The sequence below is a fragment of the Hyperolius riggenbachi genome, chromosome 2 (assembly GCF_040937935.1).
Source record: "Hyperolius riggenbachi isolate aHypRig1 chromosome 2, aHypRig1.pri, whole genome shotgun sequence".
Taxonomy (NCBI): domain Eukaryota; kingdom Metazoa; phylum Chordata; class Amphibia; order Anura; family Hyperoliidae; genus Hyperolius; species Hyperolius riggenbachi.
In genome coordinates this window covers 546,647,231-546,668,362 of record NC_090647.1, presented here as the reverse complement: position 1 = coordinate 546,668,362, position 21,132 = coordinate 546,647,231, and the positions used below count along the sequence as shown (strand labels likewise).

The following is a 21,132-nucleotide window of genomic DNA, read 5'->3' as shown; positions in this document are numbered from 1 at the left end:
ACAAGGCAGCCTAGAAATCCTGGAGAAATTTAGCACAACATGGGCACTCCCCATTAAACTAAAGCAAACCAAAACCATGGTGTTCCAGAGGAATAACATAAGGTCAGCCCAGAGCCCATCCTTTACACTCAATGACTGTGAAATCAGCAGAACTGATAAATATACCTACCTTGGTCTGGAAATCAACCAATCTGGAAGCCTTAAAGGGAACCTTAATTGAACAGGGGGGGATCACTTACCTGGGGCTATTACCAGCCCCCTGCAGCAGTCCTGTGCCCTTGGAGCCGCTCTGGAATCCTCCGCTGTCACTTAGTTTCGTTTTTGACGACTCACCAGTTGGCCGGCCGCCATGCGTATTATTGGGCGCATTCCCTACTACAATTAGCGCTGTTGTGGACCGCAACAAATACAAAAATATGCGTTGCTGCATTCCGCTCGCGTAGATATGCGGCAATGCGTATTTTTGTACGCGGTGCGGTCCGCAACAGCGCTAATTGCAGTAGGGAATGCGTCTAATAATACGCATGGCGGCCGGCCGACTGGTGAGTCGTCAAAAACGAAACTAAGTGACAGCGGGGGACCGGAGGATTCCAGAGCGGCTCCGAGGGCACAGGACTGCTGCAGGGGGCTGGTAATAGCCCCAGGTAAGTGAAACTTTTTACCCCCCCCCCCCCCCGTTCAGTTAAGGTTCCCTTTAAGTCAGCCATGGAGGCCCTAAAAGCCAAAGCATGCCGAACTTCTATGCCATCAGGAAAGAACTGTACCACCTCAAACCACCAGTAAAGGTCTGGCTGAAAGTATGACAGTGACATCACCCCAATCCTACTGTATGGAAGAGAAGTATGGGGCCTGACCACCTACCCAGACCAATCAAAATGGGAATGCAGCCCAATAGAAATATTCATGATGTTCACTTATGTTCATGATGGATTGATGTGAGCTTTGTATCTGAAATAAATACTTGTCAATAGTGCCCTTTCTCCTCTTTTGAGCATCCACAAAGGTTCTGTACATGTTTGCTTTGAACACACTGACTGCTTGACAAGAGAGGCATGATACATCTTGTGTAACATCCTGCAGCCAGCGGCTCTGTGTGCCTCCTATATCTCTGTTTTGACTTCACATTCAGGTATACAAGACTTCGCACGTGCTTCACCCCTCCTCTGGAATGCCCTTCCACAAAACATCTGTCACTCTCCAACCTGATATCTTTAAACTTGCCCTCAAAACTCATTTTTTCCGTCAAGCATATGCTTTTGTAATGATCAGTGGCGTATCTGATGATCAGAACGTGCTCTATCAGAACAGTAGTCAGTACTTTATTCAGAGTGTGATCACACGTGTATTAGTGCACAGTAATACTAGGAGTACTCCTTTAGTGATAGCCCTTAGATGGCTGGGACTATCACTAACCAGAGAGTGGTCGTACAAGCAAAGTCGGTAACTGGTCGGTCAGCAACGGTACATAATCGTCAGACAAAATCGTAGTAAGAAAACAGGCCGAGGTCGGCAGCAGATCAGATTGGCAAGGTACAGAATTGAGAGGCAGAGAGAGTAATCAAAGGTTCAGGCAAAGAGTCATACACAGAAAATCAATATACAATGGTATGTTTTTTCCTAAGCTTAGTGTGAATCCCCGGGGTCCTGACGGATCAAACACACACGGATCTGACTAAGGTCTGAGAGCTTTCACTGCAAAGTTTCAGCAATAGCAGACAACGGGCTACTGAAAGCCCTGAGTTTAAGTACAGGCAGCTATTCCTAAAGGCCCGCCAAGAGCGAGACGACGAATTAGCACTGCGGAGGGGGCGGCCGAGGTCAGCTGACCGGCGTGTCAGCTGATTCGCCTCCTCAATGCATAAAGCTCACGCCGCCTGTTGCGCGCGCGACAATCTATGCCTGTGCAATGAGGAGATGCCCGGCCTGCGGAGGGGAGCCTGCGGGCAAGGTGACGTCAGACGTGGAAGCGGTGATGCCGCTTCCCACAGCAGAGGTAACTATATTGCTGACAGCTTTACCTTAGGCCAGTTCATCTGTTGACTTCTGACGGCCATGTGGTACTTTCTACCAGATAACCAAAAACATACTGCCTCTAGGAATTATTATTATTATTATTGATTTATAAAGCGCCAACATATTCCGTGGCGCTGTACAAAGTAAGAATGAATATTATATACTAACCCACGCATTGTCTCCCCCCTATTCCTTTAGATTATAAGCTCGCCAGGGCAGGGCTCTCTCACCCTTTTGTGTTTTTGATTTTGTTACACATTTATTCATAGTAATTATGTCACTGTTATTACTAATTCTGTATTTTGTACCAACGTTGTATTTTGTATATATATGTCATTTTTTGACGGGAAATGACATAGGTGTCTCCCAATAGATAATAAGACCATGTACAAGATGTGGGGAAAAAAACATCTCACAGCTTTTATTTTCATTTGAGCAAAAAGTGTCCAGTCCAAAATTATTAATACCCTTCTCAATAATCAATAGATAAGCCTTTATTGGCTATTACACTTCCTATAATTGCAGGCCAGCTTTTTGCATGTCTCCACAGGCATTTTTGCCCATTCATCTTTAGCAATGAGCTCCAAATCTTTCAGATTGGAGGTTCTTCTTCTCATCACCTTGATCATTAACTCCCTCCACAAATTCTCAATTGGATTCAAGTCAGAACTCTGGCTGGGCCACTCCAAAACATTAATGTTGTTGTCTGCTAACCATTTCCTCACCACGTTTGCTGTGTGTTTTGGGTCATTTTCATGCTGAAATGTCCACTGGTGCCTAAGGCCAAGTTTCTCTGCAGACTGTCTGATGTTGCCATTGAGAATCCTCATGTATTGCTCTTTTTTTATGGTGCCATTTACTATGATTAAGTTCCCTGGTCCATTGGCTGAAAAACACCCCATTAGGTTCCCACCACCATGTTTGACATTGAGGATGGTGTTCTTTAGGTTGAAGGCTTCTCCTTTTTTACACCAAATGAAGGAAACATCATTGTGGCCAGACAATTAAAATTTTTGTTTCATCTGACCATAACACAGAAGACCAGAAGTCTTCTTTATCCAGATGAGCATTTGCAAAGGCCAAGCGAGCTTTTGTGTGCCTTATCTGGAGAAGTGGTGTCCTCCTTGGTCTGCATCCGTGGAACCCAGCAGTGTGCAGTGTCCGTTGGATTGTCTGTCTTGAGACATTGCCACCAGCAGAGCCCAGATTCACCACCATGGCCTTGGTGGTGATCCTTGGATTTAGTTTCACCTCTCTCACTATCCTTCTGGCCAGCACAGGTGTCCCTTTTGGCTTTTGACCACATCCCCTGAGATTTTCCACAGTGCGGAACATCTTGTATTTTTTCTAACAATATTTTGCACTGTAGCCACTGGTACTTGAAAACTGTAACGATCGGTGTAACACAGAGAGGGTCTAATTACCGGTGATCTGCAGTATCACCGAGAATACAGATATATACCCGATTATTGATGATCTGCAGTATCACCGATAATCAGATATATCTCTAACCTCTGGACACCTGGGTAAAGAGTGTATAGTGTAACAGAAATACTTTGAGGACTGCACCTGTGGAGCAGGCGCACAGCAGTAAGGAGTACTGCACAGAAACACGTTCCTTCCGTAAGCCTGAGACTCTCCCGAGGGAGGGGTCAGGCTAGGAGTAGGAAGGACAAGTGTGAGTGACACCAGGAGGAGTGTCACCCACAGGTCTGTGAGCTATCTCTTGGCTGAAGAAATAGCTCTCGAGGTCAGACAAGCCAGGTCGGCAACAGACAGACAGATCAGGGACAAAGACAGGAGACAGATGCGGAATCCTAAGACAAGCAGAGTACAGCAACAGAGTATCAGATATAGCGAAGTACCTAATCAGAGATCAGAAGAGTAGTCAGGAAAGCAGAAGGTCATAACAGATAAACAATGCAATTAGTACTTTAAGCTATCAAGAATCTGACTCAGTGTGGATTCCCAGCTCCAGGCGGTTCTGGCACACTGTCGGATCTAGCTAAGGTCTGAGAGCTAGCACATATAGTTTTCCCTAGACTGAGGTGTGAGGTCCTTGATCATCAACACCTAGGAACTGGTCTAGATAATAACACAGAATATATCACAGATACTGACAAGGTCTGAGTGCTACCACGTAGTGATCGCAACGCCAAACACCAGAGAAATGACCAGCACCCAGTATATATACACAAGCGCTCTCCAGCGCCTCCCCTAAGTGCTGCACCAATGAAACCTGATAGAATTGTCAGCTGATCGGCTGGATCAGCTGACACCCTTCTGACTGCCATAAAGGCTCTGCCTCTCAGCGCGCGCGCGTCCTTCTGAACCTGTGTGGACTATCAGTCCCAGCCACACCAGACATGTGTTGTAATGCATCCGTTGGTTTGAACGCGGAGCCAGCCGCACCGCTGTCAGAGCATGCGGCGGCTTCCCCGCGTTCATCCACACTGCTAGTGGTAAGCCCATGCATGCAAACCGCCGCGTCGGACGCGGAATCCGCCACCTTGTTCACTGGGCATGCGGCGGCTTCTCTGCGCTCCGTCAGGCTAGTGGATACAGGCCCATGCGCGCAAGCTGCCATGTTGAATGCGGAAACAGCCGCCTTACTCTGAGTACTTGCGGCGGCTTTTCCGCGTTTTCTCACAAAAACATTTAGAAATGGCCTTGTGGCCCTTTCCTGACTTGTGAGCAGCCACAAGGCGTCTTCACCGAGCTCCTTTGTCTTAGCCATGACTGCCCATAAACCAACAGAGCTGCTGTTTTACCCCTGTTGAGTTGATTAAAATAGCTATTCCCAATTATTACCTTTAGGATGCTTTAGAACAGCTTGGACTATTTGGAATGGTATAGAACTCTGGATGTTCCTGCAGACTGTGACAGTCAGTTTGTGAAGGGTATGAACACTTTTTGCTCAAATGTAAATAAAAGCTCAGAAATGTTTTTTTCCCCACAATAATGCCTCCTGTACATAGTCTTATTATCTTTTGGGAGATACCTATGTAATCCCCCGTCAAAAAATGACTTGCTGGTCAAATAGAAGTAACTTTAAGTCAAAATTTGCCAGGGGTATGAATAATTATGGGCAGCACTGTAATATATATATATATATATATATATATATATATATATATATATATACAGGATCTTCTCAAAAAATTAGCATATTGTGATAAAGTTCATTATTTTTTGTAATGTACTGATAAACATTAGACTTTCATATATTTTAGATTCATTACACACAAGTGAAGTAAGTCAAAGCCTTTTATTGTTTTAATATTGATGATTTTGGCATACAGCTCATGAAAACCTAAAATTCCTATCTCAAAAAATTAGCATATCACGAAAAGGTTCTCTAAACGAGCTATTAACCTAACCATCTGAATCAACTAATTGACTCTAAACACCTGCAAAAGATTCCTGAGGCTTTTAAAACTCCCAGCCTGGTTCATTACTCAAAACCGCAATCATGGGTAAGACTGCCGACCTGACTGCTGTCCAGAAGGCCATCATTGACACTCTCAAGCAAGAGGGTAAGACATAGAAAGAAATTTCTGAACGAATAGGCTGTTCCCAGAGTGCTGTATCAAGGCACCTCAGTGGGAAGTCTGTGGGAAGGAAAAAGTGTGGCAGAAAAAGCTGCACAACGAGAAGAGGTGACCAGATCCTGAGGAAGATTGTGGAGAAGGACCGATTCCAGACCTCGGGGGACCTGCGGAAGCAGTGGACTGAGTCTGGAGTAGAAACATCCAGAGCCACCGTGTACAGGCGTGTGCAGGAAATGGGCTACAGGTGCCACATTCCCCAGGTCAAGCCACTTTTGAACCAGAAACAGTGGAAAAAGCGCCTGACCTGGGCTACAGAGAAGCAGCACTGGACTGTTGCCCAGTGGTCCAAAGTACTTTTTTCAGATGAAAGCAACATTTGCACGTCATTCGGAAATCAAGGTGCCAGAGTCTGGAGAAAGACTGGGGAGAGGGAAATGCCAAAATGCCTGAAGTCCAGTGTCAAGTACAGGTCAGGCGTTTCTGCCGCTGTTTCTGGTTCAAAAGTGGCTTTATCTGGGGAATGCGGCATCTGTAGCCCATTTCCTGTACATGCCTGTACACGGTGGCTCTGGATGTTTCTACTCCAGACTCAGTCCATTGCTTCCACAGGTCCCCCAAGGTCTGGAATCGGTCCATCTCTGCAATCTTCCTCAGGATCTGGTCACCTCTTCTCGTTGTGCAGCGTTTTCTGCCACATTTTTTCCTTCCCACAGACTTCCCACTGAGGTGTCTTGATGCAGCACCCTGGGAACAGCCTATTCGTTCAGAAATTTCTTTCTGTGTCTTACCCTCTTGCTTGAGGGTGTCAATGATGGCCTTCTGGACAGCAGTCAGGTCGGCAGTCTTACCCATGATTGCGGTTTTGAGTAATGAACCAGGCTGGGAGTTTTTAAAAGCCTCAGGAATCTTTTGCAGGTGTTTAGAGTTAATTAGTTGATTCAGATGATTAGGTTAATAGCTCGTTTAGAGAACCTTTTCATGATATGCTAATTTTTTGAGATAGGAATTTTGGGTTTTCACTAACTGTATGCCAAAATCATCAATATTAAAACAATAAAAGGCTTTGACCTACTTCACTTGTGTGTAATGAATCTAAAATATATGAAAGTCTAATGTTTATCAGTACATTACAGAAAATAATGAACTTTATCACAATATGCTCATTTTTTGAGAAGACCCTGTATATATATATATATATATATATATATATATATATATATATATATATATATATAGTATATTACAAGTGTAAATAGCGTAGCAGTGCAAATAAAGAAATAGTCTTTAACTATATTTAAACCATAAATGAAGTGAAGGTATAAAGTATAAAAATATATATTTATTTCCATTTTTTATTTCTGATTTAAAAAAAGAAACATGTTTACATTTGTAACACTTTTGACACCTTGGCCTTCAGCTGTTTCAGCTCTTCTTGGTATTGTGATATGGAGGCCCACATATTATTCTTGAAGCCCTCCACCTTCTCATACATATTCTCTATGTCATTAAGGAGGCCTCTTGCTTGTTGTTTGTCTGTATATAAATCAAAATCAATATAGATTACCAGAAATATAGTGAGGTGTGAGTGGATGTCCTAAACCGTATCATCAAACTCTACAGCAGAGGCGGGACTAAGTCCTCCAGCACCCAAGGCTGAGACACAAAAGTGTGCCCCTCCATCCCTCCACCCCAGCCGTCACACACTGATTGCTATTAGAGTAAGAGGCGCCCCAGGGCCCCCAACCCCCCCCCCCCCCTTCCCCCTCCAACACCTTAATCTCTAGTGATCTGGCTTGTAGTCACTGCCATTTATCCCCTTTTCTTATTTCTCTCTGCTTCAAGCACAATAGGGGAACGGTAGCTAAGTGAGTTTTTCACCCCCTCCTACACTGTGCCCTGAGGCTGGAGCCTCTCTCGCCTCTGCCTCGGCCCGGCCCTGCTCTACAGTGTGATATAACTCAATAGAGGGACAGATTTAATGGAAGGTCATAAAGGGCTTGGCCTTGTGTGGATACAGGCCAAGGAGGCACCCGAACAGGGAAGAGTGGTTGCTAAATACGAAAGATAACTATCAAAATGTAAAGCAACACATTACAAACTACAACTCCTGGCCAAGGGATTTATTCTTAAATGTGAGGGTCAACAGTACATATGTCACTCTGTAAGATGTGACTGGGCAAGTAATGTAAGTGGCGCTGCTCACTATAAAAGTGTAGGCACTATATACTTGCCCTAAGGTTAACATTAAAAATATCTGCCATTGACATTGGCCTCAATTCACTAAGCTTATCTCCTGTCTTTAATAACATTTCTAGAGTGGTCACCATGGTGATGAGGCATGTAGTATTCAGGAAACATTTTACCTCATTCAAACCTAAAGTTAACGCTTCTGTCTTTAAGTTAAATCTTCAATCCTTAAAATAACTTCAGAATTCTAAAGTTAAAGACAGGCTGTTAATTAACTGCGTGTGAAAATAACTACAGAGGAGGTAACTTAAGGACTGAAGTGATAAGATAACTCTCTCACTGTGTGGTGGTAAGTTTTCTCTTGCTTTATTATCTCCAGCATGATCTTAGTGAATTGAGGCCATTGTATGCACACATATTAAAGAGAAACCGTGACCAAGAACTGAACTTCATCCCAATCAGTAGCTAATACCCCCTTTCCCATGAGAAATCTATTCCTTTTCACAAATGGATCATGAGAGGGCTCTGTATAGGCCCATACACACGTCGGATTTCCGTGAACGACGAGTCGTTTGAACGTCCCGTCGTTCGCCCGCTAAATCCGGCGTGTGTACAGGCTGTCATTCGCTTGATAAGGGCGAGTTTGAGCGATCCGCCGGGCGGATCGCTCAAACTCACCCTTATCAAGTGAACGACAGCCTGTACACACGCCGGATTTAGCGGGCGAACGACGGAACGACGGGACGTTCAAACGACCCGTCGTTCGCGGAAATCCGACGTGTGTATGGGCCTTAAGGCTGATATTGTGGTGAAACCCCTCCCACAATGTGATGTCAGGACCATGGTCCTGGCAGTTTCCTGTCTGTGAACCTCGTTGCATTGTGGGAAATAGCTGTTTATAGCTGTTTCCAACTGCCAAAAACGCAAGTGGCATCTCCCTCCAATGACATCACCTGCCAACAGTAAAAATGTCACCATGTGATAAATGTCAGTTTATAAATCAGGGAGAGGAAAGCTTTTACAATGGGCAAACTCTGACTAAACTAAATCATTTATACATAATTATTGTAAAAATGAAGAACTTTTTTATTACATTATTTTCACTGGCGTTCCTCTTTAACTACTTACCAATTGTCACATATTCTCCATCCTGCACAGGATTATCCAAACCTGTTGATGAATTGAAAACATGGATGTGTTTGAAGTCAATCAGGTACCTTCTTTCTAACCTAAGTTACACTAGACTACCTATGTACAGCATACATTATATCAGATTACAGAAAGGAATGAACATACTTAGAGGTCCCAGTCAGCCTTGCCAGCTAGTGTGAACGTAAGAAGCAGAGTGAGCTCCCATAGCTCACTCAGGCTTTAAAGGGAACCAGAGAGGAACGGGGGGTTGAAAAAAGAAAATGATTTTATACATACCTGGGGCTTCTTCCAGCTCCATAAGCCTGAATCGCTCCCACGCCGCCGTCCTCAGCTTCCTGGATCCGCCGGTACCGGGCCCGTCACTTCCGGCGGACGCGGCCAATTGTCCGCATCACAGGGGCTCCCTCCATACATGTACGCATGCGGCAGCGCAGTAAGCAGCCACATGCGTATCTGTATGGAGAGAGAGCACCCTGTAATGCGGAGAATTGGCCGCGTCCGCCGGCCGACTTGCCGACTCGCGGCAATGACGGGACCCGGTGGCGGCGGATCCAGGCAGCGGAGGACGGCGGCGTGGGAGCGATCCGTGCGTATGGGGCTGGAGGAAGCCCCAGGTATGTATATTGAATCCTCTCTGGTTCCCTTTAAAGAGACACTGAAGCGAAAAAAAAAATATGATATAGTGAATTGGTTGTGTACTATGAATAATTACTAGAAGATTAGCAGCAAAGAAAATATTCTCATACTTTTATTTTCAGGTATATAGTGTTTTTTCTAACATTGCATCATTCTATAATATGTGCAGATTACACAACACTCAGCATTCAAAATGAGTCTTTCAGAGCAGTCTGTGAAGTAATGACCTCTCCTCTAGCAGAGGAAAAGTAAATAGTCCAGGAACAGTTGAGATAATAAAAGTCAGATAACAGCCCTCTTCACAACTAACTTAGTCGGAGAGCTAAATGGCTTGTTTGCATAGAGATAACAACTGGAGTTTCTCAACTCTTCCTGTACTGGAAACAATTACACTGATGTATCTGATCTTAATGTTTTATTTCTTAGCTGTGCTACACATACAAATCATAATATCATCATTTTTTTTTTCGCTTCAGTGTCTCTTTAATACCGACTAGGAAAGAGTTAAATATGACATCATCTTCGCCATCCCCTAGATCAGACTATTGGTGGACCCACTCGTGGTGTCATCATACACACCTACTCGATTAATATTCAATGAGGCTTCTGCCCCACTTACAAGGAATTTGGTTGTTTAGTAAATATGGCTGATTTTTACTGTTCTAGTGGCGTACATCCCCAGGTCAGGGAGACCTGTGGCCTTGTCCATAGAACAGCTTCTTGGTATGTTCTAGTTCTGCTGACAGAACTGCAGATTTTCTCTCTAAGAGAAAATCCCCTTAAAGGACAGGTCTGCTCCTCAAGCCTTTTTGACTAACTCAGTCCAAATAACTGAGGCCTACTTAAATTATAACAAATATTTTTCTTTAATGGTAATTATGCTATTGCGTACCTTTAAAGTAAAACATTTATTTGTTACAGCTGATACAAATCCTGTAATAAATATGCAGTGTGTCTTCTACTGCTTTTATGGAAGCAGATAAAGGGTTAGCATCCTGTGTTTACAAATAAATATTTTTTGTCGGTAAAATACAGCAAACAGTATTTTCCGGGGCTTTTGGCAATTCTGAAAGATCTTTACGCATTTTTTGAAATTGCTGTAAAATCTGTGGTAAAAAGTGCAGCAAAACATGTGGTATTTCAGGGGCATGCATGTAGTCATATAATAATAATAGTAATAGCAATAATAATAATAATAGTCTTTGGAAGGTGTTTTTTTTGGGGGGGAAGGGGGGGGGGGTGTATTTGATTATGTAGCAAACTATGGAAAGTATATTTATAGGCATCCCTATAAAATCCAGTAAATATTGGGAGTTTTATTTCTACTTTTTTTTTTCTACTATTCTTCTCTATTACTTAGCCTGAATAGAAATTTCTTCTGAATGTCTATCTCATCATGTCACATGTCACTTCGGGTATCCTTTAAAGGATACCCAAAGTGACATGTGACATGATGAGATAGACAAGGGTATGTACAGTGCCTAGCACACAAATAACTATGCTGTGTTCCTTTTTTTCTTTCCCTGTCTGAAAGAATTCAATATCAGATACGTAAGTGGCTGACTCAGTCCTGACTCAGACAGGAAGGGACTACACTGTGACCCTCACTGATAAGTAATTCAAACTATAAAACACTTTCCTAGCAGAAAATGGCTTCAGAGAGCAAGAAAGAGATAAAAAGGGGAATTTCTTATCAGTGAGGGTCACACTGTAGTCACTTCCTTTCTGAGTCAGGACTGAGTCAGCCACTTACATACCTGATATTTAACTCTTTCAGGCAGAGAAAGAAAAAAAGGAACACAGCATAGTTATTTGTGTGCTTGGCACTGTACATACCCATGTCTAGCTCATCATGTCACTTCGGGTATCCTTTAACCTGTCTGGGGCAATATATCTACGCCCCACAGGACTTCAGTTCCCACACAGGGTCGTAGCTATACGCCCCCACCAGGATCGCCACAGTGCGCACTCCCGTTAATTCCCGCACATGTTCTCGTTGCCACGCATTAGCCTGGAGTGAATAGGAAAACAGTTCACATTCATTGATCTAAGTCCCCATGTCCCCATGTCAATGATCGCCAGCATCAATGAGATGCTTGCGTCATTGCAACAAAAAGTAACCAAGCGATACTTCCTGTTCACATACTAATAGTATACATTTTCACATACTAATAGTATACATTTTCACATACTAATAGTATACACAGGAAGAAAAAGTGAGGTGGGACATCTTATATAGTAAAATTACACCTACCTACATTTATTTTTAATAAAACAGTTACACATACCATTAAAATTAATTTCTTACCTCCCCCACTCCCCCATAGTGACACAAATAAAACATTTGCATTTTTTTTTAAATGACAAAACATTTACAAAAGTAGTTACCCTGGGGACTGATATATTGAAGATATATTACTGTTATTTTTTAAATTATGGGGTTGTAAGTAGTGATGGACACAAGATGGAAAAAATACACCTTTTATTTACAAATAAAATACTGTCATCATACATTGTACTAGGTAAAAAATGTAAATGTTGTAATAACTGGGACAAATGGGCAAATAAAATATGTGGGTTTTATCCACAGTAGAACATTTTATTTTAAAACTATAATGGCTGAAACCTGAGAAATAATGAATTGTTCCATTTTGTTCCTTATTATTCCCATTAAAATCTATTTAAAATAATTCTTAGCAAAATGCACCACGCAGAAAAGGCCTAATTGGTGGTGAAAAAAACAAGATATACATCACTGTGTTGTGGTAAGTAGCTATAAAGTTATTGGCGAATGAATGGAAGGAGTGCTGAAAGGTGAAAATTGCTCTGGTCCAGAATGGGAAAAACCCCTCAGTAGGGAAGTGGTTAAACACCAATACAGTGAAAAGTTTAAACTCTCAGAAATGTCACTTAATATCGACAAGTGGGAATACTAGAGGGGGAAAAAAAGGAACCCACTTGCCACTTCGTTTGTCCCACCTGACAAGACTTCCACAGCCAAATGTGTTGACAATATAAAGATATTTAGGCCCAGTACATTTTTTTATTACATGAAAAATTGATTTAAAAATCTAGCATGAAATGAGGTGTCCTCCTGATGAGGGTTCTAGTAAGAATGCGCTAGTAGATGTGGTCAATGGCGGATTTCTTATTGTTTACCACCATTTTGCCACATTTGGTATCAGATCAAACATATAACAAAGAAGTAGCAGAACGCTAAGATCATGTTTCCACTAATTACTATTATTATTTATATAGCGCCGACATATTACGCAGCGCTGTACAGTATATATATATATATATATATATATATATATATATATATATATATATATATATATATATATTGTCACTAACTGTCCCTCAAAGGAGCTCACAATCTACTCCCTACCATTTCCATATGTCTATATTATGTAGTGTAAGTACTGTAGTCTAGGGCCAATTTTTTAGGGGGAGCCAATTAACTTATCTGTATGTTTTTGGAATGTGGGAGGAAACCGGGGTGCCCGGAGGAAACCCACGCAGACACGGAGAGAACATACAAGCTCTTTGCAGATAGTGCCCTGGCTAGGATTCGAACCAGGGACCCAGCGCTGCAAGGCGAGAGAGCTAACCACTACGCCACCGTGCTGCCCCGTGCTTAGTTAGCATTAGCATTTTTCTCCGCTGGCTCTGGGTGCATTCCTTCATCAATACACGCACCCCATGTGGTTGCTACCGTAACAGCGTGTGTGACGTCACACATATGGACGAAGTACTGTGCCCGGAGCCAGAGGAGGACAGTGGAGGATACGGGCATGTAATGTATAGTGCACTGGAGGGCACATTGCAAATTAGCGGGACGGCATCAGGTCGGTGGACACGGCGTCCTCGTCTGATTCCCAAGAGATTTCATGCTGAAACTGATCAGGAATAGGCCTGCTGTGTATGGGCAGCCAACAGATCTCTCTCTAATCAGATTTGATCAGAGAGAGATTGGTCTCTTGGTCAAATCAGCCCATCATCGCCTGATGTATGCCTACCTTAACTGCTCGCAGTTCATGGACGTAGATTATACAGTATGTCCTAATTAGTGCCGCTGTAGATTCGAGGACATAGATTAAAGGACTGCATTAAAAACCTGCCACTTGTTAGCTAATAGCAACAATCATTCAAATTCAAACTTAAAAAAAAAAAAAAAAAAGTAAAAAAATTAGAGACATGGTCCCAAAAATGAAAAAGTGATTTTTTTTAAAAAAAATCCCCAGTTAAAACAGCTTTAGAACAGCTTGGACTATTTGGAATGGTATAGAACTTTGGATTTTCCCACAGACTGTGACAGTTTGTGAAGGGTACGAATCTGTTTGGACTGGACACTTTTTGCTCAAATGTAAATAAAAGTTCTTTTTTTCTTTTTTTTACACAATAATGCCTCTTGTACATCATCTTATTATCTTTTGGGAGACACCTATGTCATTTCACATCAAAAGATTACTTGCTGGTAGAGATGGCCCGAACCTCCAATTTTAGGTTTGTGAACCTCCCGCGAAAGTTTGGTTTGGGAGAACTATCGCAAACCGCAATAGACTTCAATGGGGAGGCGAACTTGGAAAACTAGAAAAATGTATGCTGGCCACAAAAGTGATGGAAAAGATGTTTCAAGGGGTCTAACACCTGGAAGGAGACATGGCGGAGTGGAATAGACGCCAAAAGTCCCGGAGAAAAATCTGGATTTGACGTAAAGCAGTGTTTTAAGGGTGAAATCACATTGAATGCTAAATTGCAGGTCTAAAGTGCTTTAAAACATCTTGCATGTGTGTACATCAATCAGGGAGTGTAATTAGAGTACTGCTTCACACTGACACACCAAACTCACTGTGTAACGCACCGCAAACAGCTGTTTGTGTAGTGACGGCCATGCTGGACTGGTGCACACCATGGCCAGAGTGCAGGCTATGGCGGTTTTCAAGCCCATATGGTCACCAGGCTGAGGTAGCTGAATGACAGAACAGTGACTGTCCAGCTGATCAAATTTGGTCTGTCCACAATGAAGCAACGACCTTATTATCTTGGGTGTGCCCCCCCCCCCCCCCCCGAGACATTCATATAGCCGGCGGTCATTGCTTCATTGTGATACGCAAGCCCCTACACCGCGGCAAGGTAATGATCACAAAGGGGAATTGGCTCATGTACATGCTTTTTGTTTTGTTGTTGCAGCCAGAAAAATTAGGCAGGCATGTACATGCACCAGAAAAATTATTATAGCGGCCGCTGCTAGCAGCGGACTTAAAAATTCAGGAATCCGCCTGGAGTCCTGGACCCTGTTGGTGGTGGCGGAGAAGGCAGTCAAGCGGCCTGCAGGCAGAGATGCTGTGTGGGGAGCGACTTAGTCTTGGGGCAGGCAGTCACACAGCGTGCAGGCAGAGATGCTGTGTGTGGGGACTGACTTAGTCTTCGGGCAGGCCTGACCGTGCTTTGCAGACCACGTGGTCAGATGGTCCCTTGACCCAACGATGTGTGCCAGAGATGACACCACTTGCCTTTCAACATCACGGTACAGTTTGGGTATCGCCTTTTTTGAGAAATAATTGCATATCTTCCCCTGCAGTGTTTTACTTTGCTTTTGTGTGCTGCTTTCCCTCAGGTGGTCATCCCATTGCAGTTTGTGCTTTGTAATCATGTGCCTTCGTAAGGTAGTTGTCCCTATGCGGGTCTTGGTCTTCCCACGGCTCAATTTTCGGTGGCAGAGAATACAGATGGCATTGCTCTCATCTGAGGCAGACACACAAAAAAATGTCCACACCGCTGAGCCCTGGGGTGATGGCACTTTGGTGGTGGCGGCCGACTGAGTGTTAAGTGGGGTGCCAGAATCAGAGCAGGAGGAGGAAGATATGTTGCGCTTCCGTGTGGAAGCTGAGAAAGATGACGTGTTCTGTGTTAAATAGTCAACTACGTCCTGACAATATTGGGGGTTGATGGCACATGCCTTCTTCTGAACACTGTACTTTGGTCGCGGGCCGCACGAAATCACGACAGCGCAACCTCAAACAGACCTGCCAGGGGGCCTGCCTCTGCCTTTTGTTTTGTCCATATTAGGGCGGGATGAAGTGAAAGGTATGCACTGACTTGACTAATACAATGTGCAGTCACACAGGTGCAGTTAACAGGTATGCATGGAGTGGTATATCACACTGCGTGCGCTCATGTAGGTAGGTGGGTGCACTGAAGTGAACAACAAGTAGTAGGTATATGCAGTGATGGGTATTACATGTGAACCTGTCACACACAGACAAGTACCGGATAGGCACAGTGACACTGCGTGCGCTCACGTAGGTAGGTGGGTGCACTGAAGTGAACACACAGGTAGTAGGTATATGCAGTGATGGGTATTACATGTGCACCTGTCACACACAGACAGGCACAGTGACACCGACTGACAGGGCCACACACACAAAAAAAAAATAGATCACAATAACAAGATTAGCTCTCAAAAGAGCTGGTGCTTTTTTTTTTAGCAATAACAATCAGCCAGGAGCAATACCTAGTTAGCCTACAAGAGCCTAACTAAGCTTTTCCTATGAGAGTCTGCAGCAGCTATTCCTTCACTAATTACTGCAGGCACACAAGTGAGTCCACTGCCTGACGCTGCCTGCCTTTTATGGGGGGGGGGGGGGGGGGGCCTCCAGGAGGGAGTGTAGCCTAATTGGCTACAATGTGCCTGCTGACTGTGATGTAGAGGGTCAGACCCTCATGATGCACTATTCGACGGCGAACCGTTCGGGCCATCTCTACTTGCTGGTTTAATAAAAGTATCTTCAAAATTTGCCAGGGGTATGAATAATTATGGGCAGCACTATCAGGAACCTTAAGGAGTAAAAAAAGTGGAACACAAACCAGTTAATACGTTTAGCTATAGACCCTGAACAAGCATGCAGCAGATCAGGTGTTTCTGACTAAAATCAGACAAGAGTTGCTGCATGCTTGTTTCAGGTGTGTGATTCTAACATTACTGCTGCCAAAGAGCTCAGCAGGGCTCCCAGGCAACTGTTTCTGTTTAAAAGGACATAAATATGGCAGCTTCCACATACCTCTCATTTCCAGCTCCCTTTAAAGTGTACCTGAAGGGAAAAATAGTTCCCCAAATGGGATAACCCAAAGGCTTCCCCGTTCCATCTCGCTGTTGAAGTGACTCCCCCCCCCCTCCCAAGCTCACCCATGGAGCTCTGCCGCACTGCGCTTGCACAAGCCTTTGTGAGTCTGTGCAATGTGGCCACCCTCATTCACATACAGGAGCAACGCTGCTAATTTCTGAGGGTCCCATCGTTGTATCGGCGGCGACCTCACAAGTTTGCTTCAACACATGTTGGTCCTTTCTGTAGGTAACAAAGCTGGAAAGTGCCACTCACCTTTCTCCACCACCCGAAGCTTTATCTCCTTGGGGAGGTCATTGACGTCAGGCGGGTTTAAGACATCACACGTGTAGGTGCCGTTATCTTTGAAGTTAATTTTGTCTATCTTGATGGAGACGTCCTTCTTGTTGAGGTCCCCGGCCCAGGTGACGCGTTCTTTGAAGCGACCCTCCCCCGGGTACGGTATCCCTCCAGTGAACATTAAGACAGTCGTGGATCCCTTGGAGGAGCCTCCGTCCTCTATATACCGCCATATTACGGAGGTCTCCTTCCTGGTCACTTCCGAGGACTTGAAGGTACAAGGGAGCAGAGCCTGGGTGCCGTTCTCTACGGTGATCTCTTCCGGGGCGTAGACCTCTAAAGCAAAGGACCCGTGCACTGTCCAAAGAGAGATAAGATTGCGTCAAATACAGATACTCCCCTACTTACAAACATCTCATATAAAACTCTCCTCCTAGCCAGCTGGGCCCAGAGGTACTGCCTTTACCTGTGATGCATGAGATAATGAGGTAAACTTCCAAGTCAGAAAGGACAGCCCCTCCCCCCCCCCCCCACACACACACCTGTACAAAATGTACTCTTTTTATTACTTTTTTTTATTAGAATGTTTTTATTGTATAAACTGTCATAAGTAGTCATAAGAGGCACTGCAACGACTTATGTAAAGATGTAATATATTGCTCAGACTACCCAATGTTACATTAATCCTCCTAGTTTCAGAATCAGAAACGATTCCTATCTATATATATAATAGAGTAAGTGCCTCAACCTTCAAGCAAGAAGAAGAAGTAGCGCCCTGCCTCCAGGGCGTGCCTCAACCTTCAAGCCAGAAGAAGTACTTTCCATGAGAAAATGTATGCATGCTCAAACACCAAGTTTAACCCTAGCAAGTCTGGCTTTGCAAATCTGGCCTAATTGGCTATTCATGAGGCAATGCTCATACAAATATGCATTTGCTTTCACATGCCAAACTATGCAGGGTCAAAAAACCAATACCGCAAAGCGGTCGCCCTGCAGGAATTAGTTCATGCTACATTAGCACTATCCAGGAGCGCCACGGGGAGGCTTCCCAATGCCTCCATACAACTGCGGGGAACTGCGGGGTCCCAGGCTCTCTCACTGCCTGGGAACCAAAGCAGCACCCCGGAGGGGGAGGCTGGGTGGAGCAGGCGACCCCTCCCCCCAAGCATGGCCAGCCCTGGGGAGAGCCGTCAGCACCCACCTCCCAATATTAAAAACAGGCACTTACCTTAACGTTCATTACGTTCTGCTACATGCGCATTAATTTTCTCATGGAAAACATTTTTTGCAGTTTGTATCCTTTGGAGGCAGGTGGTGGATGGCTTGCTCCGGTGGTGTGAGACTTGGAGTGAGTTACAAAACAAGAAAAAGCGTCCATCTAGGCATTCGGGGTGCGGACTGGCAGTGGACCACCAACTTTGCAGGTCTGGGTGAGGAATGATTAATTATTACCACAGCTATTAGCGGCAGATATGTGCCACATTGTGGGAGGTGTAACTTTTGTTTATATGCTATAGGCTGTGGCAACGCACCCACACATACAGTGCAGCCTGTGTTTAGTTTGTTATTTGTGATATCCATCTGTCAGTCTGTGTGCTGCATTGTTTTCATTGATTTTATGAATCAAGGGATAAGTCCTAAATAAAATTTGATATTGATTACTTTATCATGTTGTGGCGAATTTGACTTATATGATTGAATGCCTAGATGGACGCTTTTTCTTGTTTTGTGGCTTATTACAGGTCCATGGCTATAGCCCTAATTACTTGGGGCAGTGCTATCTCTATAATCTCTTTTGTTGTGTATACTTGGAGTGAGTTGTCTGCGCCTGTCCTCCCCCCCCCCCCCCCCCTGGAGTGTTGTATGTGAGCCAGCCCTGAGCTCTAAAGCATGGGGTGACCCATGCTTCACTCCTTTCTCATGTGGTGCCCCCAAGTTAATGCGCATGTAGCAGAACGCAATGGACGTTAAGGTAAGTGTCTGTTTTTAATATTGGGAGGTGGGTGCGGACAGCTCTCCCCGGCGCTGGCCACGCTTGGGGGGTCGCCTGCGTCACCCAGCCTCCCCCTCCGGGGTGCTGCTTTGGTTCCCAGGCAGTGAGAGAGCCTGGGACCCCGCAGTTCCCCGCAGTTGTATGGAGGCATTGGGAAGCCTCCCCGTGGCGCTCCTGGATAGTGCTAATGTAGCATGAACTAATTCCTGCAGGGCGACCGCTTTGCGATATTGGTTTTTTGACCCTGCATAGTTTGGCATGCGAAAGCAAATGCATATTTGCATGAGCATTGCCTCATGAATGGCCAATTAGGCCAGATTTGCAAAGCCAGACTTGCTAGGGTTAAACTTGGTGTTTGAGCACGCATACATTTTCTAATGGAAAGCCTACTTCTTCTTGCTTCAAGGTTGAGGCACGTACTCTATTAGATAGATAGAAGATAGATAGATAGATAGATAGATAGATAGATAACAATAACAATAACATTTCTATAGCGCTTTTCTCCCATAGGACTCAAAGCGCTTAGGCTCTCTCAGATTCAGTAATTAGTAGGATGAAGTATTCACACAACAAAAGTTATATTTCTGCAAATGCCAAACTGAACAGGTGGGTTTTCAGTCTGGATTTAAACACGTCCAGGGATGGAGCTGTCCTGATCTGTTGAGGTAAGGAGTTCCAAAACGTAGGGGCAGCATGACAGAAGGCTCTGGGACCAAAAGTTTCCAAGTGGACTCTGGGTATGACTAGATTATTAGAACCTGTTGATCTGAGAATGCGGGGATTGCTACGCAGCTGCAACATATCTTTCATATATCCAGGGCCTAAATTATTCAGGGATTTAAATGTCAGTAAAGATAGATAGATAGATAGATAGATAGATAGAAGATGGCCGCCGTTTTACATGTCTTTCATGGAAACAACGTTTCCTTCAATGTTATACAAATTCCTGCGTCAGATAACTGTTTGTTTCTATCGGTCGCATACTTCTGGAAGAATGTCATTGAGGAAACTGTTGCTCTCGAACTTCGCAACATGGCTGTGAACTATGTTTACCAACATTGGGATTACTTCGGCGATGTGCTGTCCGTTGTTCTTAGCCACGGAAACATAGTCATACAGTCTGCGCAACACTATGCTGACTACATGAGCACTTCTAGTGTTTATGGTGGAGAGGCAGAAATTGTCTCTATGTCCCAAATACTTCCTGCAACTATCACCAATCACTTCAGAGAACATCCTCATGCCTCTCCTCGAGTTTACAATCCCGGCCAACGTCTCTCCATCTCCCTGCTCTTTAGCGGCCCGGTGGATCATGGCCATTACGAAGTTCTCTTGCCTCTTACAATCACACGTGATGACGTTCTGCTGCCATCTATTGACAACATCGGTACTGAACAACCACATTCCACACAGGACTTTCAATGCACTATTTGTTCGAAAACCTTCCGATTGCAGAGATATCTCAAAGCACATTTAGAAACTCATTCCACTGAATAATTACATGAATGCACCATTTGTTCCAAAACCTTCCGCAAGCAGAGATATCTCAACGCACATTTCAAAACCCACTCCACTGAACGAATGATACAATGTGAACATTGCCACCAATGCTTCAAAACTACTCACGCTCTCAAGAACCTCTTACAAACCCATTCCAGTCACACCTTCTACTGCACATTCTGTAACAAACACTTCACGGCTCATGTGGATCTCCTCAACCATGTCAAAATACATACAACAAATATATTTGGATGCAACATTTGCGACAAACACTTTAACGCACGCACATCTCTTACCAAGCATGCAAAACACATTCTGTGACTAAGTGCTATCAGTGTGAACACTGCAGTCAATGCTTCCAAACATCATTTCTTCTCAACAAACATATGAAAACACATTCCCAAAACACAATCTTTCAATGTGTACATTGCAAAACCTCTTACAAAAGCTCACATCTTCTCGCAAACCACATGCCCAGTCACCGCATTCAACTTATTGCTGCTTTCCAAGAAGATACCGCCATTCCCGTCCAGGAACATAGCATTGGCCTACCTACCGCATTATGTAATTCTTGCAATGCTCTTCACTGGCCATCAGAGGTCAACAAATCTGCACATTACACTGTGTTGTCATAACGGCAAGGTGTGTTTGCCATCCCTATCGCAACCTCCTGTTTTATTACAAGACCTCT

At 44.1% G+C, this 21,132-nt stretch overlaps 1 protein-coding gene across 1 annotated transcript in view; it reads right to left on the bottom strand.

Annotated features, from left to right (window-relative positions):
* Positions 1–6,883: 6,883 nt before the first annotated feature.
* The window catches only part of LOC137545108 (myelin protein zero-like protein 1), a 31,742-nt gene continuing 17,493 nt past the window's right edge, over positions 6,884–21,132 (bottom strand). Inside the window, exons 3-5 of the mRNA XM_068266221.1 lie at positions 16,925–17,305; positions 8,880–8,921; positions 6,884–7,097 (exon numbers count right to left, since the gene is read on the bottom strand). Coding sequence (XP_068122322.1) covers positions 6,946–7,097; positions 8,880–8,921; positions 16,925–17,305 — 575 coding nt within the window. The 3' untranslated portion in view covers positions 6,884–6,945. The remainder of the gene's footprint in view (positions 7,098–8,879; positions 8,922–16,924; positions 17,306–21,132) is intronic.